The 26,180-nt window shown below is 54.0% G+C and overlaps 1 protein-coding gene across 1 annotated transcript; it reads left to right on the top strand.

The window, feature by feature from the left end:
* Window positions 1–1,121: 1,121 nt before the first annotated feature.
* TRIB2 (tribbles pseudokinase 2) lies at window positions 1,122–24,921 on the top strand. Its single transcript, XM_004582605.4, has 3 exons — window positions 1,122–2,765; window positions 7,671–7,963; window positions 23,713–24,921. Exons 1-3 carry the CDS (start codon window positions 2,496–2,498, stop codon window positions 24,179–24,181), a joined length of 1,032 nt encoding a protein of 343 aa, XP_004582662.1. The 5' UTR covers window positions 1,122–2,495; the 3' UTR covers window positions 24,182–24,921.
* Window positions 24,922–26,180: the final 1,259 nt, after the last annotated feature.

The raw sequence follows: 26,180 nt of genomic DNA, 5'->3' as shown, positions 1-26,180 counted from the left end.
TGACAGCTTTTCTTCCTTCCCAGGCTGTGCCGCTTGTGGTAGCTGAACAGTCATGAGCCCTGCCCATCTCTTGCCACTGTCTTCAGGAGCTCCTGTGCGCGGAAGTGACTGCCTGGTCTCAGGGCACAATGATCAGCGCCCCTTGGTGATTCAGTATTATCCTACCGTGGACACTCAGCTACACTTGGCAGGCACCAGGTACTAGGCTCAGCACAGGTCAAAGATGGGAGGAGGGCTCCAGGAGTCATGTCAACACGCCCTTGCCATTCCCTTCAAGTGTGCTCCGGCTGGATAGCTTCTGCTTACCGTCAGACATTTAATGGAGGTTGTGCATTTTCAGGTTCAAGCCCCATTCTTCCTAGGTTTCAGCCAAGCAGACGGGATCCTGCCCTGCCCTCCCCTTCTGAGTCCAGGGCATCTGATCCACGGGCTAGGAGACACGGAAACCCCGCAGGTTGGCTGGGCACCAGCGGCGCAGGCTATCCCACAGGCACCAAGATTTATCACCCAGAGGCTTCAAGACTCCAAGGAGGTGGGGGATTGGTGACTCAATTCGGGCTGCGTCAAATGGTCTACTCAAAGCCCAAGCTGGGGAACGGGAAGACATAGTGACACCACAGAAAAGCACGCACGCACATAAGCAAAGGATTTCAAGTGGAGAGAGGAGTGTTGGAGAAAGAAATTGAAAAGAAAATGTGGGACTCCAGGCAGCAAGGCTGCTCCAAACACCTCGGAAAACAGACGCTCCTGGCTCGGTGCATCTGAGCAGAACAGGCTGACGGATCCGAGGCCGCCTGGCGGGCCCTCTGCAGGAGAGCGCCAGCAGGGTGTAGTTTTTTGGTTCGGAGGTGCAGACTTGGCGGGGGTCAGGACCGCTGGGGCAGAACCTGTTGGGAAGCCTTGGCTGCGCCACTCCAGCCTCAGCGCTCACCTCGTGCCCAGGGGCGTGCTGCCGGGACAGGGAGCAGCGGCGCCCCGGGCGCATATTGCACTTTGTTTACCATGGAAGCAGCAGTAGCAGCCGCGGCCCGGCGAATGGCAGCAGCGAGACTGCTGGAGGGGCACCGGGCTCCAGGAGGGGGGCCCTGCGGGGGCGGGGCGGGGCCGGCTGGGGCGGAGGCTGGGTACGAAAGTGTCGGTGACATTGAATGGGGAGGCCGGGCGCGAGCGGGACGCGCGCGCGCACACAGGCGGCCACGCTCGCGCCGAGATCCCCGGCCACGTAAGTAACTATTAATACCGCCTGGCCGGGAGGTGCGGGCGTGCTGAGCGGGGGCTGGCCTCGGCGCCGTCGGCCATCCCCTTTCATCCTTAAATACACTGCCCTCGCCTGCCGCTGCGGGGCAAGGGAAGATAACAGAAGAAAAGGAAAAGCCTTAGTTTTCTCCAAAACAAACGCTGCAGGGCACTTTGGGTCCCTATTCTGGACAAGGAGACGGAGTGCTCGCCAATTGTTCCGAGGCGAGACCTGCTTCTCTGGCTGCCGGGTCACGCCGCGGGTGGGCCGAGCCAGGGGGCGCATCCCCTCCGAGCGCCCCGGAAGCTCGCGCCGGGAAAGCCGGAGCCCGCCGCGCCGCCCCGGGCCCTGCGCGCTCTCCCAGCTCGGCTCGCACCAAGACCCGGAGCGCGGGCGCGCGGCTGCAGCATGCGCCTGTGCTGAGCTCGGCGCGGCGGGCCAGCCCCGGCGGGGTCGCGGAATCCGCACCCGACCCGCGCCACCACTGTGCCCCGCGCTGGCGATCTTTTTCTTCTTGCTGTTGTTGACCGAGCTGCTGGCCGCTCCAAGTTAAATGCTCCCTTGCTATTCTCTTTTTGTGCTTGCTTAATTTTTTTTTTTTTTTTTTTTTGAGAGCTCTTGCGATTTTGAGAAAGCCTCAGACGCCATCTACAGTTGAAACGTAGGTAACTGCCCTCTTCGGCAACCCCCTCCCTTCCACGCCCCCCACCCTTTCCACCAAAAAAGGGGGTGCAGCGCGGATTCTGGCTGCCGTGCGTCGCGAGCCGGCAGACCCGAGCCGATTTCCTCCTGCCTTTTTGTTTGGTTTGCAACGCGTGGAGTCCGCGCCGCCGCCGTGCGCTCCCCCTGGACTAGACGAAGCCAACGCCGGGCTCTTCCGCCCCGTCTGCGATCCCGAAGGCTGCCCGGGCGCCGCTTCGGGAAACCCGGCGCTGCAGCCTCCGCCTCCGCGGCCCGGCGGCTCCTCCTGCCCGGCGCTGGGGAGAGGGAGAGCGAGCGAGCCGCTGCGCGTTCCTGGCGGCTCCGGGTAACAAAAGGACCCGGGCTGCTTGCGCAGCGAGTGCCTCCGGGACCGGGCTCGGAGCAGACCAGGTGCCCTGAGGCGCCCGGCTGCGGATTCCTGGCTCTTTTTCGAAGCAGCCCTACGTCCCGTTCTACTGGTAACCCGCGACACCGAGGCGCCCGCAGCCGCGCTCGCCCGCTCGCGACTCGTTCCTCCGGCGGGTCTTTTTGTTTGCGGTGCGCGATCCCCACACTCATGAACATACACAGGTCCACCCCTATCACAATAGCGAGATATGGGAGATCGCGGAACAAAACCCAGGATTTCGAAGAGTTGTCCTCTGTAAGGTCCGCGGAGCCCAGCCAGAGTTTCAGCCCGAACCTCGGCTCCCCGAGCCCGCCTGAGACTCCGAACTTGTCGCATTGCGTTTCTTGCATCGGGAAATACTTATTGTTGGAGCCTTTGGAGGGAGACCACGTTTTCCGTGCGGTGCATCTGCACAGCGGAGAGGAGCTGGTGTGCAAGGTAGGGAGCCCCACCAGGGCTTTGGGTTTGGGGTTTAAAAGAAAAAAAAATCTTCCGGCCCTTAGGCAGGGGTCGGCGGGAGTGGGAGGTCGCGGAGCCCTGGAGCCTCGGGGGAAGGAGGTCGGCGGGTTGGTGGCCTGGATTCCCTGCTTGGGTCGTTTATCTGCTGTTGTTGGACTAGTTGCGAAGTTTTTAGACCGTTCCAGACAATGGGGCGGGCTGCCGCGGGGGCGTTTTGGGGAGAGCCTGAGGTGGGGAGGGCGCGGGACTGAGCAGGGGGGGCCCGGACTCGCGTGTTGCAGCGGCTCCTGGAGCTTCACTGAGCCGGGCCAGGGCCCGTTGCCCAGGGACTCGGGATTTGGGGATGATGGTAGGTTGCTTAAGTGTTTCATCCCCTCCTGTTCAAGCTTGGAGCAGGGAATCCCCGGCTAATTTTAAGATTCACTTGCCTGGGCTCCTTTCACAGCCATTGTTCTCGCGCCCCTTGCAGGTGTTAAACCTTTGTTCCGAAGGTGCCCTTTCTGAGAGTCACACAAAGGTGTCCCCTCGGGCTGCACCCAGGGGCCCGGTGCAGGGAGGAGGCTTACAAAGACCTGGCGTTTGCCTGCTGCCTGGATGGCAGGTTCGGGTGGAGATCAAAGCCTCAGGGGCATGTTTGATGAAGAGGAAATTTCTTTCTCTCTCTTTCTCTCTGGCCCCCTCTCCCTCCCCCCCCCCCGTTTCGTTTCCTGTCTGGATTTCCGTGCCTGCACGTCCCCCCATCAGCACACACCTTGCGCGGTATTTTAGAGGTTGGCCCTTGGGAGCCCCAGGGATCAGCAGGTACATACTGCTGAGGACAGCGCGGCACCTTTTTGTCTTTGAGCCTGCACAGTGCCTGGATTATGCCTGTGGGATTGCCTCTGTGTCTTTGTGTGCACTCACAGGGCACCAGACATGGGGAGGAAGTGGGGAAGAGTTTCCAGAGAGAAAAAAAAAGGTTCAGTGGAACACGTTGGTACCCAGAATTGGACACAGATCAAGAATCCATTGTCGTTTGATCTGGGCTTGCTTAGTGTTTTCCGTGGGGGAGGGGAGCGAGGACTGTGCAGTCTGACAGCTGAGCTGAGGACGCACCACCGCGCTTGGACCAGGAGCTGCAGGCTGCTTTGTGAACTTGCCTTACTTCCTACTGGAGTCTTTTCATTGAAAAAAAAAAAAAAATGCGTGTTGGTGCAGCTTTCCAGTCATTTCTGAGATTGTTCAACTCAAACCTTAAGGAGAAATCTTTAAAGATGGCTTTTTGCTTGGATGGAGCCTTGGGTGTTTTGTATCTTTTCTGATTTCTTGAGACCCAGAGCAACTGTGCCCGGTTAAGCAAAATTCAGGAGGCAGTTCAGAGCTGGGTTGGATTCTCAGAAGTCCTGCGATGTTGCACAATAGGACAGTCATCCTTTGAAATGAATGAATTCCACAGAGCTGCCAGCCTCCCATGAAATACGCACAGTCACCCAGCAGCGAGTGTTCTCACTCCTTTTGCTCAACTTCAGTGCAGCATTTTAATATTTTCCAAAGGCTGAAGATGCTTTTAAGTAAAGAGACTCTGCAGCTGGATTCCGCAGGAGCCTCTCGCCGTTATCTCCTTGTGTAAGACTGGAGGGGACTCTGGCCCCTGCACCCCTTTTCTCCCTTTCCCTTCCGATTCCTCAGGACATATTTCACTGTGGGGCTGACCTCACAGGGTCCTTTGCAGACCTGCCCTCTGGCCTAACACTGTACTTCATCCTCTCCGTCAGTGATGGCAAAGATGGAATCAGCCCCTCACCAATTACAGCGCGACTGTGAGTAGATTTAAGTGCAGTATCATTGCTGGGCTTGACAGAGGTCATGCTTGAAGACACAGCAGCCTCTGTGCTGTGCCTGGTTGTCAGTGCTGTGGGCGCTGCTCGCAGGAGCATAGCAGGTTGTCAGCCTGCAGTGTGAGCTGCTGATCCACTCGAGGGCTCCGTGAGAGGCTCACGGGGGTCAGGTCCCTGCTGATGTTTTGTACCATGTAGGGTTCAGGTTTCCTAGGGCAGTGCTGGCCCAAGAAAAAGAGACTGTCACAAAAGCAGATTAAACGCACAGATGCTGTGTGTTAGCAAAGGCTGCTCAGGGAGGTGATTTGGAGGGAGTCAGCTTTTGGGGTCCTCTCCACAAAATCGTCCAACCTGGTGGTTGTGTCTGTGTGCCTTCTTTGGCTAAGCACATGAAAGGAGCTGCAGGAAGTGTGTGGCTGCATCGTTTTCATGGAAGTCCTGGTAGCTGCTGTGCAGACTGACATCATGACTATCTTGGCAGAAGGGGCACCCTGTCTTTTTCTTCTGCAAACCTTGTTACTGATGGCTTTATCTGACTGCCTTATCTGAGCTGTCACATTACGTAACTCAAGCTCCACACTCACCAATGTAAAGAAGCTGGCAGCCAGATGTGTGGCTTGCTTTTGTACAAAATCAAGTGATCACAAAATTAGGTGATGATTTCTATAGCAATACAAAACCCACCAATGCCTGAAATGGCTACAAAAAAAAGTTTGTCCTGTTCCCATGAGGGAGAGAGCATCAGTGCTCATTTTACTTTTTGTACCTCTGTCCACCATCTTGGAATCGGTTCTGTTTCAGCAGAGGAAGGATTATGGCTATGTTGTTTGCAAGCCACGTTGGTCATATTTGATGGATTTTTCCTTTCTGTGTCCATTCAGTTTTTCAGAAGTGAAGCAGGCTGAAAGTATTTTTAGAAAAATCATCTCTCATTATTTTTATTTAAAAAAAATCAGAGAGGCTATTTTATAAATCAGCCCACTTGTTTGGGCGCTGGCTGCAGCCCCGAGCTCCGGCCACGCTGCCCTCATTATATAACACAGCGTGTTTACAGGAGCCCCTGCAAGCGTGCACTGCTCTGCGCGATGGTGGAGGCTTCCCCAGGTCTTTGCTGCCAGCAGTCTGGCTATTACTGTTGACTCAGGCATTTCAGATTCCTCCTAATTGAACGGGCCTCTGAGGTCACCGCTCTGAGGTCATCCTTTGACAGTATCAGGGTGTGATTTGTGGTCCCGGGAGATGTTGAAGCATTCATTCTTAAATTCTAGGTTCCAGTGGCAGCAGCTGTGCTGCTTTCCTGCGATGCCTCATTACGGTTCATTCACAATGTTACTGTGAACTTCCTCGGCCTGACTTAGCACCAGCCCTCCCGAGCTTCTCACTAGCTGTTTGACTCACAGATTTTTTTTTTTTTTTTTCCATTTTGGCGCTTCAAGCACCTTAATTCATGAATTTTTAAATGGCAGTCGGTGTCTCTGAATGGGCTTTGAAAAATCTGGGAATCCAGCTCAAAGGGAAGCCGGCTGTGCTTGCCTCTGAGCGTGGACATCCTCAGCTGTGAGGGGCCAGAGCCGTGAGGGGCCAGAGCCGTGAGCCGATGGCCGTGTGGGGTCAGGACCCAGAGAGGATGCTGGTGACCCAAGTCAGCCTCTGTGAGGGGGAGGAAGGTCAATGAGCCACAGGGCCTTGTTCGTTTCATCTAGGTGATGGGCTAGCCGCTGTCAGAGCCTGCGGGCTGCTGATTTGGGGTGCAGCCTTTTCCCCACGGCACTGAAAAGTGATGATTAAGCACCTGTGTTATAACCACGGCAGCAGCGTTTGCAGCAGCTCCACGGCTACGAACTGGTAACGTGAGGTGCATAATTAGCTGTGTCTTACGGGGCTGCCGCTGTCCAGACTGTCCACAAGCGTAGCCCACACCAGCCCCCCGGCTCAGGCACACAGTACATGCCTTCAGCCCTGCCACAGGCCAGGGCATTTGGGAGACCACACTCCCAGCCCAGGCACTCTGCTCTTAATGTAGCATGTGGCTTGCAGTGAATGGAAGTTTCTCTTCCTCACCTCAACACCTTCCTATAGTACTCATATCCCATAGGTCTGTTTCCAAAGGTGTTGCTGGGGTGTTTTCTGGCAACTCCACAAGGTGGTGGCATTTTGCATGCTAATTATGAGTCACAGAAATTATTGAATAACTAGTCATCTAGTCACATATCTGATGAAGCAAGAAAGGGAAGAAGCCAATCACTTGCTAGTAAAGAAAGCTCTGTGGGCAAGCGAAGAAAATGCCTGAGGTGCCAGCATCCTCTTCTATCACAGTGCCTGGGTCAGGTCCCAGCTACTCTGCTTCCAGCCCAGCCTCCTGCTAATGCAGATCCTAGGAGGCGACAGGCAACTTGGTAGGCACTGGAGTCCCTGTCACCCCAGTGGAAGACCCAGACTGAGTTTCAGGCGCCTAGATTCGGCCTGCCCCAGGCCTTGTTCCCGTGGGAGGATTTGGAGAGGGAAGCAGCAGATTGGAAGATCTCTCTCTCCCTCTCTCTCTCTCTCTCTCTCTCTCTCTTTCTGTATCTCTGTCTCTACCGCTTTCCAATAAACTAAAGGTGGCCGTGGCCCATCCCCAGCTCTGCCATGAGGGCTCAGCTTTGACTTTCTGTCCAAACCTCAGTTTTCACATCTGTAAAATGAACGTATTGAATTTAGGTAACCGTTAGGCAAAGTCCAGCTATTTCATCTGATAATTGTTCAGATTACATAGTTTCCCTTTTTAAGTTGAATAAGACACTGTTACGTAGAGACAGTCGCTTTCTCCAATTTCATCTCAGTTCGTCCACAAATGGGTGATTGATTGGCAGCCCTGGTTCACCTTCATTATCTCAGGTGGATGTTCCAAACACCGTGAGTCAAATGCTGAGGGCCTGTGTGCAGTCCTGCTGGTAGGAGGCCGGACTGCTGTGGCCTGGGTCCAGGTCTCCTCTGCTCTGTCATCTTCCAAGCCCACGAGGGCAGCAGGGGTCAGAGTTCTGCGATTTGGTGGCTCACTGTGGTCTTGTGGTTCCTCCCGCCGTAGGTCTTTGAGATCAGCTGCTACCAGGAGTCCCTGGCCCCGTGCTTTTGCCTGTCCGCCCACAGCAACATCAACCAGATCACCGAAATCCTTCTGGGCGAGACCAAAGCCTACGTATTCTTTGAGCGAAGCTATGGGGACATGCACTCCTTCGTCCGCACCTGCAAGAAGCTGAGGGAGGAGGAGGCAGCCAGACTGTTCTACCAGATCGCCTCTGCCGTGGCCCACTGCCACGACGGGGGGCTGGTGCTGCGTGACCTCAAGCTGCGGAAATTCATCTTTAAGGATGAGGAGAGGTAAGGTTCGGGGGCCTTGTGGGGTCCCCAGACCTCGGCTGGTTTTGTGTCCCTGATTGCTTGAAAGGCTGAAATGAACAGCTTGGCAGCTTATTGTCCAGGCTAAGGGAACAAAGCGCAGGAGGACAAAGATATGCAAATTGTGCAATCCAGAGGTGTCCTTGGAAAGCAAATAGCTGCTACTCTGAAGACAGTGACACGCCACGGGGCGGGGGCTGGGGGTGGATCAGCTGTGGCCCTCTGCATAGCTTTGCTGATATCCTGTGTTCTGAAAGTGGCTGCAAGTCTAAGTGACGTTTTCAGCAACAATAAAGACAGGAGTTTGGGAATGCTACACCCTCTGAACGTGCGGCCGCCTGGAGTCATTCCTTTCTAATTGATTCATTCACTCATTCACTAGCTCTTTCCTAAGTGTGTGTGAGGTATGAATCACAAGCTTTCTTCCTATTGGGAGGGATGAATGAAAGAGACAAAACTGACCTGTATAGGAAGTGTGACAGGCCTTAAAGGGACAGAGGCCCTGTTGGCATCCCCTGATATGGAGATGTGGGTTCTACCCAGGGCTGGGCAAGGGGTCAGGAAGGGTTTCCTAGGAGATTGTGCAGCTAAGACTTGAAAGGGGGCTGTGCTTCCGTCACTGCCAGCAGGCCTGGTGTTCAGGTGAGAACACTCCCAGTGGTCAGTGCAGGACGCTGTGAAGGTCATGGTTATTTTAGGAGACAGCTGCACAGGACGCTGGGCATCTGGGTTCCATTCATGCTTGTGCCATTTGCTCATTACATTCTACTTAGCCGACCTCGCCGAGGCCCTGCGTTCTCTCGCAGCTGACTTTGATTGTGGAAACTCCTCAGAGCACTTGTTTCTTTTTAAGATGTGCATTTTTAGTGGGATGCAAGGAGAGCTGGATTTTCCTTGCTCTCTGTGTGCCAAGACTTGACCGGGAGGCTCCGCCTGTGCGTCCTGCTCATGGGATTAAAATTTTTTTTTCGTCTCAACTGCCTTGAGCATCCTCAGACCTCCTGGAAGAGAGCCGCGGGCGGTTGCTGCTGAGCAGCCTCGCTCAGATCTGAGAGCACCTTGTTCCTTCGGTTCACCCGCAGATGAGCACCTGCGGGGCCAGTGCCCAGGGTTGTTCAGGTACTTCATCCAGGGCCAGTGCAGTGGAACCCAGTGGTACCCCGGTGATAAGACCTAGCAACATGTGCTGAGGTTTTGCTCATCTTCGTGGATTGGAGCAAATAGGAAGTTACTGTGTGGAAAGCATTTGGAAGTTAGCTTTAATCCACGTGGAGTTGTTTTGTTGGCTTTTATCATTCCGCCAAGGATGCCAGGTGCAGAGGGCTGCTGGGCTCCAGCGCCTGCAGAGGCTGGTGGCTCTTCCTCCTTGTTACCCCCCCGAGGGGAAGACTCGTGGTCATGCTCAGCAGTCAGTGTCCTGGTCTTTGGTGAAGGCTTTGACCTTGTGTTAACCAATCAGAATAGACGTGGTCTTGAGATTTAGTGAATCTTTCTTTTGGCCTGCCGCCTCACACACTCCCGCTCTTGGCACTGCACAGCCAACGTCTGATGCCGCTCTTGCCTTCAGTACCCTCTGTGACCTTGGACTGGGTCTGGCCTAGCCCACACTCACTCCCAGCCCAGCTCTGGGATTCTGGGGGTCTCTCCCACAGGCAGGAGATTGTGTCTAAGCCCTGAGGCATCTGACAGTGGCCCTCTCCCCCTGTGTGTCCTTCCCCTAGCTGCAGCCACCACAGCTGAGGACTTTGACTGCTTGCTCTGGGATGGTGGATTAACTCCTGGAGCTGAGCACAGGGCGTGTCACACGCGAGGACCTCAGCACAAGGTGATGAAACCTCAAAGTTACACCACATGGAAGAGCAGAAGGAAAGCCAAGCTCCCAAGTCCGACATCGGTCTCCCCAGGGCCCGAGGCTAGCGTGTGCCCCCCTCCCCAGGCAATGTGTGTCTGAGCTTGTCGTTGATGCCTCCCCGCGAGGAGTGCTCAGGCCTCAGTAAGTGGCAGGTGGCGTCTCAGAGCTACTGCGCCCCTGGCCCCCAGTCTCTGCGTGTTTGTGAACAGTCAGTGGAGGGGATGTCCCCTGCCATAGAATGCAGAGAGCTGAAGTGGACTCCACAGGGTCAGCCGTCTGGGTTTGTGCCCAGAGGCAGATTCTCACCTTGCCAAGGAAGCAGGGAGGGTGCCTTGAAGGCATTGCCTCCTTGCCCTCTGTCCCAAGCCTCGCCGCTTCCCCGCTAGGAGAAGGCGGGTTAGGTGCTGAGGGTGAGCTGTGATGGCTCAGGACCCAGGGAGAATGGACACCCCCATGCAGAAGCTTCCATGGCAAGGAGTGTGGTGTTCAGCACAGAGCACCTCTGGCTTCTGTGAGAGAGTGGTCCTTTGCAGAGAGAGGGCAGGAGGTGTGTGTGGCCGTGAAACCAGAACGTCTCCTGACGCAAGCGTGTTGCATCGGAGTCTTTTATTTTCGCAGAGCATCTTCCCCTCTTACCAGGGCTGTAAGCCACCGCAAGGAAGCTGGCCAGCATACCTCTGCCGCATCCCATCTCAAAACTTTATGGAACCTGCAGCAGGGAGAATGGATCCCACTCCTCCCTCCCACCCCGCCCTGCTGCCATCGGATTGGTGAGGTTGCAGGGGCTACGCAGGGGTTAAGTGACCAGACTGAGGCGGGGCCAGCCTAGGAAGTGCTCTTCCACTCTCAAGCCTCTTTCCTGCTGTTTGTTGTGCTGGGGTCCTTGTGAACTTGGCAGTGTGGCAGGTGTCACTGTCTTGGCAGCCTTGAGAAGATCACTTTGGTTTTCCAGGGTGTTGTGAATGTTCTCATCAGAGGCTCATGGGGAGTTTTGTTCCCCACCCAGCCATCAGCTTTTTGTGACAGTGGAGCGTCTCTGGCGGCCTCTTGTCTTGCCCTCTCTCTCTGGCTTCTAGAATGAAAAGTGTCTGGTTTTGTGTCTTGCCTTGTTTCTCCAGTTTCATGGCAGAGTCACTCGAGTGGTGGCCAAGAGGGAAGCAGCTGTCAAGCATTTCCGGTGGCAAGCAGTGTGAGTGCAGGAGTTAGGGGACGGGCCCTCTCTGAACTGTGTCCCCACGAGCTGTGACCCCTGAGCCTCATGGCATCACGTGCAGTAGAGCTGAGGTAATGCTTCCATTCTGTCCTGATAACATCAACCGTGCAAGGAAGCAAGGGCTGAAATCTGCAAGACTTTGGAGCAGTTACCTGTGAAGTCTGCCTGCTCTCAAACCCCTTATGCACTGGCCCTGTTGGAGGTGGGCTGGTCAGGCATTGGAGATCATTCTGCAGGCACCACTGTGAGGCCTCGGGTAACCCAGCTGCCCCTTGCACAGCGGTGTTCTCTGATTGCAAGTGAGGTTGGCTGAGCCCCTCCTAGTCAGAAAGACCCCTACCTGCGCACCGACTCCTTAGGCCAAGGTGGCAGATGGTGGTGTTTCCAGCTGTGTGTGCTTGGCCACCCTTGCAGATATAGGTCCAATAGTGCGGGGACTCCATGTGCCTGCGACGGTTCTGCAAACCAAACTCGGGCAGGTGACACCCAGCCTGCGGTTCAACCTGCAGTGTGCCCTTTGCTGTTCGTGGAGCTGGCAGCGAGCAGCTCCCTTTGATCTGGGTTCTAGACTCACCCCAGCTATACCACTTGTGGTTTTGGAAAAGTCACCGAAGGAGTGTGAGCTGAAGTGTCCCCACAGCGGAAGTCCTCTTGGCCCCTCTGCTGTGAGGCTGCCATGAGAGGCTCCTGTGACTCACAGGGTGGGGCGAGTGCTCCCCAAGTGGAGGCTCTGCCTGCAGTGGTTGATAAACGTACCATTATGGGTGAGCCATGCCCTGAGCTCGGTGAGTTCCTGGAGCATGAAGTCACTACCGTTGGCAGTCTCCACTTGCAGAGTGCTGCCCTAGTGATGTGGGGGTTCAGACTTAGGCCACGTCCTCCTCTGTCTTCTCTCGTGTTTAATTATAGTCACTCAGTCAGTATTTAGAAAATGGCCCTGCGAGTCAAGTGTATCTGTTTTGGCATCTGAGGCTCAGAAGGGCTCAGATGGAAAGATGGCCCCAGGCACCCCGGAAGAGGCTGGCCACTGTGCTGCTCCTCCCTTCCTCGCTCCCTGCCTTCCCCTGGTGGCTGCAGAGCAGAGCTTCTGGGTTTCTGCTTGCATGATGACAAGGACAGACCCTGGGGGTACTCGGCAGCCTTTTGAGGACTGAACAAACTTGCCCGGATGCACACCTCACATCCTCAGGTCCTGCAAGATGTCTGCGCTGTGATCTGCAGGTTGGGCTAGGACCTGAGAGAAAGCAGATGGTGTGTCCAAATCCTGTAAGGGAGTACCCCGGGACCCTGCAGCCTGCCACTTCTGGCTGTGCTGTTGGGCTCAGGTGCTTGGTCAGCTGGTTCTTAGAAGCCCCTGTTTGCGTCTCAAGGGAAGGTCAGGCCTGGGAGAAGGCTCCCGCGTCCTTGTGGGTCAGAGTCACCTCTGGATTCCAGTCCCTGCCCTTGCATGTGTTAGGAAACCTGACCTCGACCTGTTGCCTAACTTCAGATTGCCTCATCTGTACAGCAGGATTAACAGGAAGGCTTTCCTTGTAGGACTCAATGAATGGGCAGGAATGAGCCCAGCGCCCGGCCCAGCAGCCCCCAGCAGCCACAGTGGCTTCGCTGTTGGCCTCAACCTGCTCTGTGCCCACTGTCTCCCCGCTGGCTCAGCTCCCCGCGACAGGAATAGGATGAATGAATTGTCCTCAGAGCTGGTGCACCCCTAGGCTGCCCCAAACGAGTGTGGGATGGTGGGGCTTGTTCCTACAGTACTCCCGGCGTGGGCTGCCCAGGTGACTTTGTTGTTGGGACCAGGTTGCTTGCTGCCTCCCTCACTCAGCTGTCTCTGGTTATTGCTGACCCATCCTTGGACAGCCATAGGCGTGTGAACTGAGCAACCCTGCCTTCCCTTGTGTCTTCTTTGTCTGGATGATCTTTATCTCTGAATACAGCAGGTTTCATTTCCTCTGCTCCCGCTCTTACAGGATGGAAGCTGGGACCCTTTTTAGGAGCTCAGAGGCAGCTCAGCGGCGGCTGGGGCCACCTTGCATAACTGTCACCTGCCCAGGTGCACAGCCTTGCGCCTCCCTGCATGGGGAGAAGCCTTCCCCCACCCCACAGCCTGCAGTCAGCACTTTGCCCTCTGGGTTGGCTGTGCTTTTAGACCTTCAAGGTGCTCCCACATCCCCTGAGCTTTCCATGTCAAATGCAGTTACAGAGGGCGGGCACGGGGTCCTGGAACCAGCGAGCTCTGCTCTTCGTAGTGACCGTGTGTAGCTGTTCAAGTTGCAGGCTCTTTGTGATGTAGGAAAACACCGTGCCTTTTTGCTGTGAGGGAGGCAGAACTCCTGGAATGTCCTCATTCCTGTAGGCTGCTTCTGCATGCTTGGAGCAGAGCCCACTCTCAGGGCCGGCTGGCTTTTGCTGTCACTCCCTTGGATGGCAGTGGTCGCCATCTCCGACACAGCCCCCTGAAGTCTGAGGATGTGTGAGTCTCTAGGCTGTTCCGCTCACCTCCTGGCCTGGAGACAGAGCTGCTGTTGTGTTCATTGCTCCTGGACATCACGGTCATTGCTGTTGTGTGAAGGAATGCAGATCCCGGGCCAGGATCAGTGCAGGTTGGATTTGATGCCAGGGTCAGGGAGGAAGGCATTAGTGGGGATACCTGGGGTCCCTGGTGTGGCCTGGAGTGAGGAGCCTGGAGAGCATGAAGATCACCCAGGGAGACGGCTTTCTCAGAGAATTGTTTTCAGAGTGAAGTCAAGTGAGAAATTATCACTTGCATTTGGACTTAGTGATTTCCGCAAGAGGGGTGTTCATAGAAGTTGCTGTTCTCAGAGGCAGTGTGAGACTGTGTGGGGGGAGGGGTTCTCGTCCGAAAGGAGAGAGGTGTGGATCCTAATGCCTAGAAGTAGATGAAGTAACAGATACTCCTCAGCAGGATTTCTGGCTGGGCCTTTAACTACCAGCTCTTACTGAGCTGATTGGGACCGACGCTGTGGCACAGTGGCTTTAGTTACTGCCTGTGATCCTGGCATTGGAGCATTGGTTCAGGTTTGTGGCCGTTTGGAGAATAATCCGGCCAAGGGAAAATCTCTCTCTCTCTCCCTCCCCACCCCCTCTCTCTGCCATTTTTGCCTTTCAAATAAATAAATCTTTTTAAAATAGATTAGCAAATGAGCTGCTCCGGGCAGACTGGGCAGAGGGCATAGTGTTAAGATTTGTACATTTTCACGTAGTCCTGTGGTCTTGGCTCACCTGCTCTGAAGTCTGTTAGAAATCATGTGACCTGCCCAGCTCAGCACCTGGTGTACTGGAGATACTTAGAGGTGCAGCTGCCATTGCTGCCAAGCGAAAGCCTGTAGAGTCAAGTATTCAGTCACTGAATGTTTGCTGTGCACCCTTCTAGGTGCTGGGGACACCGCAGGGGCCAATGGCACAGAAATCCCACTGGAGTTTCAGTGAGATGATATCCAGGGACTACCCTACATCAGGTCCTGTTCCAACGCAGTACTGTATTGAATGGAAAGAATTTTGATGAGCCACCTCATTGAAAGTAACAGTGTAAGAGTAATGAATAAAGTGCTTTTGTTATCACCATTTAGAGATGAGAAGGGTCTTGTATCAGGGGTGGGCTCTTGGGGTTTGTCCTGTGGTTATCTGGTTCCAGCGCTAGGCTGCCAAATAGTAGATTGGCCCTAGAAAGCAGATACTGGATAGAATCTTACTGATTTGTCTAGCCCCTGAAGGGTTCCCTTATGCAGGTGGGAGCAAGTGTGCCTTGAGAGTCCAACCACCATCCGAGTGGAACTGTTCCCATTCTCTTTGAATAGCTGTGTCAGTTAGGTCATCAATTAACCAGCCCTGTACCACCCTAATATATCCCATGGGTCAATTTTGTGGGGACGGGTTTGTTTCCCCCCTATGCAACAGTAAAATAAGCACCCCTTTGTTTCACTGTCTTCCAAGCCGAGCTTAGCACCGTAAGTGCTTGGTGGACACATGATGGTAGATCAAGCAAATGTTAAGTGTAGCCCTTCATATGCTAGAATGTCAGCAGAGAATGTCGCCTCACAAAATCACCGGGCTTGGCTCAGCCAAGGCAACTGCAGGCAGGACTAAAACACAACAAATTTACAGCAGGATCAAGTTTAAGTTGATAAGTTCATATGGCTCTCAGATGATGTCATAAATATCCACATGGCCCTTGGCGGAAAAGTGGTTCCCACCCCTGGTCTAGAGACATAGACAGCACAGCCTAAGAAACCACCAGCTCTAATGAAGGTGGGAGGCAACGGAGGGGACCATTTTGGTGTCCTTGCTCAGTACTCTGTGGAGTCTCTCTGCATCGTGGAACAAAGTCCCATCTGTTCTAGATGTCTTGCAGCTCTGGTTGTAGCACTTAGACTCATCCCCAGGCACCCTGCTCTTTGTAGAAGATTGGAGCTGGTGAGATCTAAGATGGGGCTGGTGTAGCATCTTGCAGGTGTTTATGAAATCCCTGCTCTGTTCTACTTAGAGTGCTAGCCTCTGGAACTGCAAGAATCAGTGTGTGGGGCTCTTGCCTGATGCATGACACAGTTGGGGGAGTGACTTACACTCCTGGAAGTGGCATGAGGTCCGGGTGAGGCCCGGCCTCAGCGCAAGCATGGGCTGACACTGTGGGGGACGGCCTCAGGGTGTGTGAGCAGAACCTCCAAGGCTTGGAGAAGCCATGTTTGAGTGAGTGATGGTGCCGGAGGGACCTCGGGGGTGGCCGAGCTGAGGCCGTGCCCCCCCGGGAAGTGGCCTGCCATTAGACCTGACTTGCAACACAGGAGCATGCTGGATGTTGTTACAGACAGCAAAGGGAGGTTCAGGTGTGGGGTTCTGGAAGTGAACCTGGTGGCCTGGGGCTGGTGACTGAGCAGCAGGGTCCTGAGTTGAGCTTGGCAGTGGCATGCAGGGCCCGGATGGGAAGAGAAGCGTTTCAGCCCAGCTCTTTCACCCTTTTCCAATGAAGATACTGATCTGGAAAGATCATTACTCAACTCAAGGTTCCAGGCCTGTTTCTGGGGCTGTCTCCGGCAGAGCCAGGCTGCCCTGCCTCCTCAGAGCATCCCCAGAGGCCTTCGCCCTCTGCAGGGGAGCCCTGGTTTCGGGCTGCCAAGCAGGTGGAGCTGATGGGCAGGTGTGCACGGGTCCTGCTTGAGCTCTGCTTGCACTCCCCACTGGCCTGCACAGAACCTCCGGTGTAAGTCCCTGCCTTCTGGCCTGTAGGAGCTTCTCTGAGAGGAGGATTGAGGGATCTGGCACTGCATGGTCATTGGAGTTTGGTTGAGGGATTCTCTGTTCGCCTGTGAAGGTCATGTGGGTCAGGGTGCACCTGTCGGGTGTCTCGGGGAGCCGGAAGGCACCTTAGGTGGAGGTATTCCAGTTCCTTCAGGCCATGGTGAGTCAGGGGCCAGATGTGCATGCAAAAGCACAGGGCTGGCATCCCTGCTGGGCTTGTTCACTGATTCTGTCATGTTTTTAGGCTTCAGGGGTTTCCTACCTCAGACCTGTGGGCACCGACTGTCTCCTGGACTGAGTGATTGGTAAGACAGTGAAAGGACCACTTGGCCCTGTCGAGCTGCCTGGCTCCTCCGCTGTGCCCTTTGGCCTGTAGGCTCTGCTCTCTGCACTCTGAAATGTTCCCTTGCAGATTCACCTGCTGACTTCTGTGGTAGGAGTTGGGTCCGCTCACTGGATCCACTGAGCTGATGTGCAGGTGGCTGTCACTGGAGGCTGGACGATGAGGTGAGAGTTGGTCTGTGCTGTTTAGTTGCCTATTGAGTCCCTGTCGGGGCTGCTGGGTCAGCCTGCTGCTGGTGGTCCCGGGCACCTGTCTGGCAGTTACCCCGGGACCTCTGCCTAATGGGGCTTGCCACTAGGACACTTTTGCAGTAGCAGGCACAGCATGCCTAGGCCTGGCTGCAGCTGACCTTTTGCTCTTGAACATTGGCCTGCCTGGACCCTTCTCCACACTGTGTCCCATGATTCAGTGGATTGCACTGACCTCAGGCCACCGGATTTCCTGTTCTTGACAGGCCCACTTTGGCTGAACTCCCAGCTTAGCCCCGCCCTGGCCCACCCTGTCCTCCCCTCTTCCTGCCAAGAGCCCAGGGTGATGCTTCAGCATTTAGACGCAAAGCATGTCTTGCTCGTGGAGGCAAGTTTTGCTATTATGGATTGAGTGCTAAATTTAGAGGTGGGAAATCTGGGTTTGCCTCCCAGCTTTGCCTCTCACTTACTGGGTGGCCTTGGAAAAGTCGCACTTGTTTTCTGCACCTCGGTTTTGGCACCTAGCAAATGGGCAGATCCCAACACCTCTATCAGAAGTTACAGGGATTAGGTAACTTACGTGTGGGTTTTGTGCTTGTTCAGTGCCGAATAAATGTGATGTCGTAGTGTTTCGTCAGCCTGTGGTCTGCCTTGAGAGGTTTCTGTTTCTTTGGCTCTAAGGGGATATGTAAGTGGCAGATGCATTTCACAGAGGGACGTGGCAGCAGACTCTCAGCTATTGAGTTATCATGTATGTGGTCTAGAATATTTTATTCTAGGTGCCTCTGCTTCCCTGTTTCTCATGAAGAATGTCTGTCAATTGGCCGACTGACAGTTCCACATGTGGTGTTGGTGCTGTGGTGTGGTGGGCTATGTCCTCTGCCTGCGGTGCCAGCATCCCATGTGGGCACTGGTTTGTGTCCTGGCTACTCCACTTCTGATCTAGCTCCCTGCCTATGGCCTGGGAAAGCAGCAGAGCACAGCCCAAGGCCTTGGGCACCTGCGCTCATTTGGGAGACCAAGAGGATGCTTCTGGCTTCTGGTTCTAGATCAGCTCAGCTTCCCGTTGTAGCTTTTGAAGTAAATTAGCAGGTGGAGTGTCTCTCTCTCTCTCTCCCTCTCCTCTTCTCTCTCTGTGACTCTGTCTTTCAAATAAAAATAAAATAAATCTTTATTAAAAGAATCTCCGCGTGTGGTAGATGCTTCCTGCACAGTGGCTCTTGTTGCCGCCGTGGTTGACAGTACTCTTTCACAAAGGAAGTGTTGCAGCCCCTGCAGGTTCACAAATAAAGGAAACATTAAAATCAGGAGTTTTGAAGCCAGGAGAACCTTTTCAGGCCATGTGGTTGGCTCTTCTTTCCCAGAGGGAAACTGAGGCTGAAACGGGCCAGCACCCGCACTGCCAGCTGGACTCTGGGCCTGTGGGTGCTGTCCGGTCATGCTGGGAGTGGCTGGAGGAGTCACTGCTGTCACGGCAGCACCCTGCGGCTTCTGGCCTTCCTCACCTGGCACCAGGATCTGTGTGACACAAGGCCTGGCTGGACAGGGCAGTCATGGAGTACCCAGGCTGCCCACGTGAAAGCCTTGTTCATTCAGCAGGTTGAAAGCCAAGCAGGCTGTTCCCTTCCTGTGCCAGGGACAGACTGCTGAAGGCACGCTGGGGTACAGCTTCCCTGGCCATGTGGTGTGCTCAGCTCCTGCCTCGTAGGGAGATGGCTCTCCTATGAGATGCTGTAAGAAGAAGCTGCTGGCATTTGCGGCTTTGGGGCACAGCCCTGCCACCACCCCTTTGTCGCATTGGGGAATTGTCATGCTCCATGGCTCATTTCCGCTCTCACTGCTTGCACGCAACACAGCCTTATTAACCTAACTCAGGGCCTGAGCTGGTCACAAAGTTGGGAAGAACATTCCAGGCCAGGTGAAGCTCAGGTGCAAAGCACCTGTGATGGGATGTGTGCACAGCATCCCTAAGCCTGATTCTCAGTCTTCCCTGGCACCCACTGGGGTTGAGCACAGGTGTCCCTTCTATCTTATACAAGGTCAAGGTGGTGGCTACCAACGCTTGTAGGTCTGCCCATTACTGGGCGCCCCTTTTACGTCCTCTCCTGGGGCCTCAGAAGGTTCCTGTTGTGTCCTGTGGTGTCCCCAGTTTCTAGCCGGGGGGTGGAGGAGCATGTGGCAGAGTAAACACTCTGTGAATGATCAGTATCTCCTCAATGTCTGCATGGTTAGTAGGCATTTGAATGACGAGGCCCACAGATGTTGCATTTCATGGAAATCGGCTGCTTTGCCTGGAAGCTTCATCATCCCCAGATGCCAGGGGGCCTCAGGAAGTTGCAAGGCTGCACATTTGTCTCCATTTCCGTTTTGGCCTGGGTCAGTGCCCACACCAGGCATGTCCTTTGCAGGCACTTGAAAGTGCAGGGGCAGGGTGGAGGAGGTTTGTAGAGGAGGGAGGCCAGCACCCCTCCCCCAGCTGCCACCAGCCTGTCCTCAGCTCATTGCAGGTGCACAGCAAGTGCGTGGGCATAGAGCTAGGACTCTGCGCGCCTGTCTGGCTTCCGTCCACTTGCTCATTGTAGTGGGCATGCCAGGAGGTCCTTGTTTAAAGACGTAAACCAGACCATTTGCCTGGACCCTTGCCTGGGAGTGATGTAAACAAGTCCAGGATGTTTCCAGAAGGAGGCCAGGTCACAGGCTGCCTTTCCTCCCTGTCCTTCCCCCAGGCTCCTTTGCCACCCCTCCCTCCGCCACTGGAGGTACAGACACCTGCAGTGGTGGCTCAGGCATGGGTGCACCTGTGCTGTCCGCTTTGATGGAGGGCATGGGAGGCATGCCTGAGAGGAGGAAGCACCCATCCCTGACCAACCTTGACCTTGCTCTTCCTTGCCGAGCATTAGGACAGCATCTGCCAAAAGGAATCCTATTCCTGCCTGGCAAGTTCAGCTCACAAACTTTAGAGAGTACCTTATATGAAGCTATGCTCAAATGTTCGAGGAAAAATACAACCTTGATGAAAAAAAACAATAAAAACCCCTTGAAGTCTATGCACAGTTTCTATATAATGCACATTTTCCTTGTTTCTGAAGACAATTTGTGTATGTCTATAGCTTGCGTTGTTACGGAGACAGCATTGGATGTTTGGGGCTAGGGGATTTGCAAGGCCAGAGCTTGAACACAGAACTCTGGGACTTCCAGAGGCTGCCTTGATTTTGGAACCAGCCCAGTTCCTGTGGTGGCCACTCTGCAGAGCAGCCTGACCCAGGCGACATAGACCGACCCTGGTTCTGCCTCATAGTCCAGCCTCTGAAGGGAAGGGGGCATAGTGCCCATGGGTTCACTTAAGGCAGCCAAACTCAGGTAGCATGGGGTGTACACTTTTTGTCTGGGAGCCTGACGCATTAAGCTTGCACAGCTTCTGCCCTCATCTTAAGGTGGAGGAGCAACTGGGAGAACTCGGATGGGGGCGGTGGATGGGCGAGGTGAGGGAGCTTAACTGTCGTCTGCGGTTCTTATCTGTGATGGCAAGAGGACATCTGGGAGAGGCTCAGGACACTTGGAAGGGGGGAGGGCACTGTGGGCTGGGGATAGGAGGGTGAAGGTCAGAGCTTGTACAGTTTAGAACCTGGGGTCAGAAGGAAAAAGGCTTCAGGCATAACTTAACATAGCAGCCTCCAGGTGCTAACATCTGGCTGCACCAGGAACAGTCTCTAAAACATGTCTTGCTCTCACCCCAATGCTGGGAAAGCCATAATTGCAGAACCCCCTGCTCCCTGATTCTCTCATTCTAGCAGCCTTTTCTTGGTAGGCAGTACAGGGACCCCTACTCCCATCCAGTTGTGTACCCAGACGCTTTCCAGGCTGGACTGACAGTTTCCGCATAGCAGCTGTTCAACCAGGTGCTAACGGTGTGGTAGCCAACACAGATGTTGCTTGGATGGGGTGACTTCAGCCACAAGTCCTTGGCCTCTTACAGGTGGGCTGGAAGTGATCATACAAATCCCCCCAAATATACACAGGACAGATGTCCAGCAGTACTGATGTGAATGTTGGTAGAGGAGATGTAGTGTTACTTTGTGTAGAATGGGTGGGCAAGGCCTTTGCCATTCCATTTCTGGGAGCGGGGACCTGCTTGGCCCAGGGTTTGCAGAAGAGCTGCTGGGGCAGGTGACAGCACTGACTGTGGACTCTGGTCACAGTGTGTTCAAGGAAACATAGTCAGGCCAAGATGGAGAGCACAAGTGTGGCCAGAGAGACTGCTTAGAGACCTTGGGGGTCGTCTGCAGCCATGATGAAGGTGTTGACCTTGCCTGGGAGGGTTCTGGATGAGAAAGCCCTGCTCCCCGGCTCTCTGGATTGTTAGACCTGCGCCTGATCTGCTGGTGCCACGGACGGGGGACGAGCATCGCAGTGATCCCACAGGTGCAGCTGTTGCTGAGGTGGTGAGAATGAGGAGTCTGTCTTGCTCCTGGTGTGAGGTGTGACCAGTGAGAGCAGTGCAGCAAACTGCCGAGAATCTCTCGTGGCTCTGTTGGCGGCTGCATCCCACTGCTCTGCTCCTGGTGGCATCTGCTGAGGCCAGTGTGTCAGCTGCACCTGTCGCCTCAGATTTGAAGAAACAGAAGGGATTTGGCTGTAATCAGCTCATTTCCAGATTAGCACATCTAGAGCCTTCATATTTTTTGTGGGGCCTTTACCATAGCGGTAGGAGAAGAACACGCACGCTATGCAGAATCATAGAGTGTGGGGAGGGAGGCCAAAGACAGTGACATGCCACTCTGTACTGCTCAGCACCAGATGCTCAACTTGGCAGAGACTTTACAATAGCCTTGTCCAGAAAGTGGCAGACTCTTGTCTGCCTGTCCCCCGTGCCAGTGAACTGCAAGGGTGAAACATTTGCAGTGGCAAAGTGTTCCGTGTAGCTCAGCACACTGAAACACAAGGTGATGTTGCATTCCCGTGCTCCTCCTCAAGGCTGAGAAACAGTGGTGGAGTAACTCAGCCATAGCTCCAGTAGGTGAGCGGTGGAGCCTAGCTACAAACTACTCTCCCAGCCACGCATCTCTTCCCATGGCCACAGACATGCTTCCACTTTGGTGGAAAGGATCCAGGAATGAAGGCGCTCCTTGGCCTTGCTGGCTCCTGTAAGCCAGAATGGAGAGCTGTGAACCCTTCCTATGCAGCAGGTTTGCTGCTTGAGGGAGCTCCCAGCAGCTATCCTTCGGTCAGTGTGCACCTTGCCTTCCTCTGTGGCTCTCTGGCCATCGCCATCCCCCTGAGAGATGAAGTCCTCCTGCGGGCAGAGGGAGCAAGGCAAGCAGCAGGAGACAGAGCTGAGAGCTGAGCTCCAACCTAGGACCATGGCACCAGGATCATTCTCCATGCATTCGCTTACCCCCTCTGTCTTTTGGCTTCCAAACACTTGGTGACATGCAAGTAGATGCTCAGACACGCATGTCTGAGATGAAGGAAGCAAAGGGGCTCTAGGTGCCAGATCCTCATTGCAGCTCCTGTCGCTCATCACCCTCACAGAAACCCTCAGGGCTGAGGTGGAGTGGGATGAGTCCAAGTACTGGTATCAGTCAGCAGGACAGTGCCCTGCTGGTAGTGCAGGAGGGAGGGTGTCAGGCTTCTCAGGGAAGGAAAAGGGGGCTTCTCACGGGGCACCCGGCTCGGGGCAGAAGGGCCTAGCATCCAGGGCTGTGAGCAGAGGGGCAACTGTGCTTACTTTCTGGTTCAAGTGCAGTCTTAAGTCACTGCCTAGTGGTCCTCAACTTTCTCATCATAAAGGAGATAGAGTTGGTTGTAAGAAGCCAGCTCACTTCCCAGAGTGTGTTCTGAGCATTACTGTATTTTACTGCTCACGGTGACACTAGACCTTCTCGTGCAGCTCAGTGTGATATTGTAGGTGCTGAAGAACGACATGCAGGACTTCTACGCCTCTCCTCTTCCCAGGGCGCACGGGGGAGTCCTGCACGCCTGCTGGTGATCACAGTGTCCTTAGTAACCCTGAAGTGATGGCGGAGACAGGGAAATAGTGTGGGCAGGACCTTGGGCTCATCTCAGATTCTGTCTCTCTCTCACACATGCCCACATGCACGTGGGAAATGAGAATCACAGATGCATGATGTAGGTAAAAGGTGCAGGCAGCCTATGGCAGGTTAGGGACCAGGACCTGGAGGCTGATGGGCAAGGCTGCAGCAAGTCAGGGAAGCAAAGTGCACTGGATATGAAGGTTTATGGGAGGACTAGGCGTTGGATTTCAGCCCCTTTGAACCTGCCTTGCTTCTGGCTATGTCCTAACGATAGGTAGAAAGAGCAACGAGGTTGAGTTAAGATGTCGGGTCATTTCCCATCTGAAAGCCTTTGACAGATTATTCAAACTTTATGTACTCGAATGTTCTGAGTTTTAAAATGGGGAGAGTAAGATTCTGTGTGTGTGAGGTGAAAAGCACGGTTGTGAGACTAGGGTCCTTTAAAGTCTGAATGTGCAAGGTGCCTGCTGACCGAGTTTCATCTTAGCCTGGAGGTTGCCGGAGCTTCAATCCCGGGAATCCCCTTGTTACACAAACATGACTCCACCCCTTGTTCTTCCCAACCTAGACAGAGGCCCCAGCGGTGTCGTTTGTGGTTTGTGAATTTGTTGAAGGTTTGAGTTGCTTCTTGAGAACGACTTGATGAGTTGTGCTCACCTGTGAGCTCACTGGCCATCAGAAGGTGTTGGAACACCAAGCCTTGCTGGTCCGTTGAACAGAAGGGCAGGAGCAGGTGCAGGGCTCGGGGCGGTTCCTCGATGCACTGCTGCAAGAGCTGTGTTGGCTGATGGGACTCTTGTGTGGCTCAGCCTGCTCAACTGCTCACGTCTTCCTCCCTTTCCTGTAGGACTCGTGTCAAGCTGGAAAGCCTGGAAGATGCCTACATCCTGCGGGGGGATGACGATTCACTCTCCGACAAGCATGGCTGCCCAGCCTACGTCAGCCCCGAGATCTTGAACACCAGCGGCAGCTACTCGGGCAAGGCCGCCGATGTGTGGAGCCTGGGTGTCATGCTGTACACCATGTTGGTGGGGCGCTACCCCTTCCATGACATTGAGCCCAGTTCCCTCTTCAGCAAGATCCGGCGTGGCCAGTTCAACATTCCAGAGACTCTGTCACCCAAGGCCAAGTGCCTCATCCGAAGCATCTTGCGGAGGGAGCCCTCGGAGCGGCTGACCTCGCAGGAGATTCTGGACCACCCTTGGTTTTCTACAGATTTTAGCGTCTCCAGTTCAGGATATGGTGCTAAGGAGGTGTCTGACCAGCTGGTGCCGGATGTCAACATGGAGGAGAACTTGGACCCTTTCTTTAACTGAACTTAAGCCCCGCCCCACAGGGACTTAGCAGGTGCCCGGAGTGAGAGAGGGCGGCTGAAGGTTCTGCCAGGGGCCACGTCGCAGTCACCTGGCTGGGTGGCAGGAAAGATGCTCACACTCACAGGTTTCTTGGTTCCAAGAAGGAGGCCCTTCCGGGAGCTGAGGGGACATATAGCATGGGGCTTGGAAATGGGGGCTGGGGCTTGGGTCAGATGGGCAGGAGCCCCCCCAACCCCCAAGTTTTCTTGTCCCTCACCAGAGCCTGGGAGATCACCCCACTTTGCCAGATGGGCCACTTCCGCCAACTCCACTTCTCATTTTGTTCAGAACTAGTTGCAGATATGGATAGATTCAAAACTCTGCCTCAAATACACATCTTGGCATCGCACTGTTAGTATTTCACTTCTTCTTATGATTCAGGGAAGTCACCATTGGCGGAGGAAAAAAAATTTTTCTTTTTTTAAACAATCAGCCACCTATTTGATAATTCACGGGGGATCACTTAGAAACACGCGGTGCACACAGACGGACACCATTCCTGGGTGCTAAACTCAAAGAAAACAGAAGTCCGGCTTGTGTCTCTTCATCACTCTCCTTAACTCATTTCTTTGAAAGAGACTAGGTAGTATCCTGGTTAGGAAATGGCATGAGAATGGCTCCCTGAAGGCATCTGTCCTGTGCTGTCTGCGGGCAGCTCGCCTTTCTGCCGTCAGAGTTTAAAGGGGAACCAGAAAGCGGACTCCCTTCACATCTTTCCCCCCTGTGAGTGAGGCGGGTTGCATCCTAAGCATTCCTGGTGGCTGGGCTGGCCTGGGGGCATGGGACACTCACAGAGCCTCATCCTCCGGCCACACTTGGATCTCAGCTGGACGTTTTGTCTGTTTTCTTGAAAACTAGTGAAGCGGGGCCGGTTGTCCCAGGTGTATAAAATACAGGGCAGCTATTTAGTTTTCTGTGTGGGGGATGATCCTTTGACCCCGGAAGGTCCTCTGGACTGGATACAGACCCTCAGTCGAGATGTGCGGGCATCATGATGGTGAAAGTCTAGGACGATATAAATAAAAGCAACTCTCTATCCCTACACGCACCTTCGTATTTTCAAGAACTCTTCTATTTATTAAAGGAAAATGTCACATTGTGATGTATTAAGCCAGTACTTCAATTACGGGTTGACTTGGGATGACATGTTACATGCTGTAGTTAACATTGATGACTATTTTTTTTTGTTTGAGTATTTCTGTCCCTGAAATAACCTTCTAGTTGGCTTTTTTAGATAGCTTCATTTGATTTTGAGTGGCGACATGTTTTTTTTTTTTTTTTTTTATTACGGCTTTTCTATTGCTGTATAATACAGAACTCTTTTGGCATAAATATTTGAGTTCCCAGTACCTCAGTTTGGATTGTACTGCCTGTATATGTTTTGTGAATCGGTCATGTTTTGGGATAGGTAACCCGTGGACTCTAGTGTGTAAATGTTACTTGAATCTGTGCTTCATCGTCGTCTGTGGCATGTGTGTGCAGACTCTTGGATGCTTTTGCCTGTTCAGCAGGAGGCCTGCCCTTGGCACTCCCAGAGGCTGGCTCCCCCATTCATCATCAGGAGACAAGGCGGCCATGGATTTGCCCTTGATTATATTTTGATAATGGAAGATATAAAGGAGAGAGGGTTTTTTTTTTTAACACGTGGAAGATGGTGCTGTGTCAAGACGGACCTATTTTCTCCCCCTCTCCCTATTTTTTAAGCCCCTTGTGAAAGGAAAGATGGGTGACATGCATGGTGGGGATCTATGGGCTCTGGTGCTTTGTCTGTATTTGGTTTAATGTTTTTGTCCTAATCTCTTCAATCAATAAAATTGTGCGTATTTAACTAAAATTCTCAGGGTCTGTAAAATGGTGACTTTATGCCCACGGGTCTGAGGTCATGACATTCCACCTGAGAACTCCATGATCCCATGGGTAGTCATTGTCAGGATGAGTGTTGTGACTATGATTGTCATTA

The sequence above is a fragment of the Ochotona princeps genome, chromosome 8 (assembly GCF_030435755.1).
Source record: "Ochotona princeps isolate mOchPri1 chromosome 8, mOchPri1.hap1, whole genome shotgun sequence".
In the NCBI taxonomy this organism is placed as follows: domain Eukaryota; kingdom Metazoa; phylum Chordata; class Mammalia; order Lagomorpha; family Ochotonidae; genus Ochotona; species Ochotona princeps.
The sequence above is the reverse complement of the archived record's forward strand: the minus strand, read 5'-3'. Positions and strand labels throughout refer to the sequence as shown.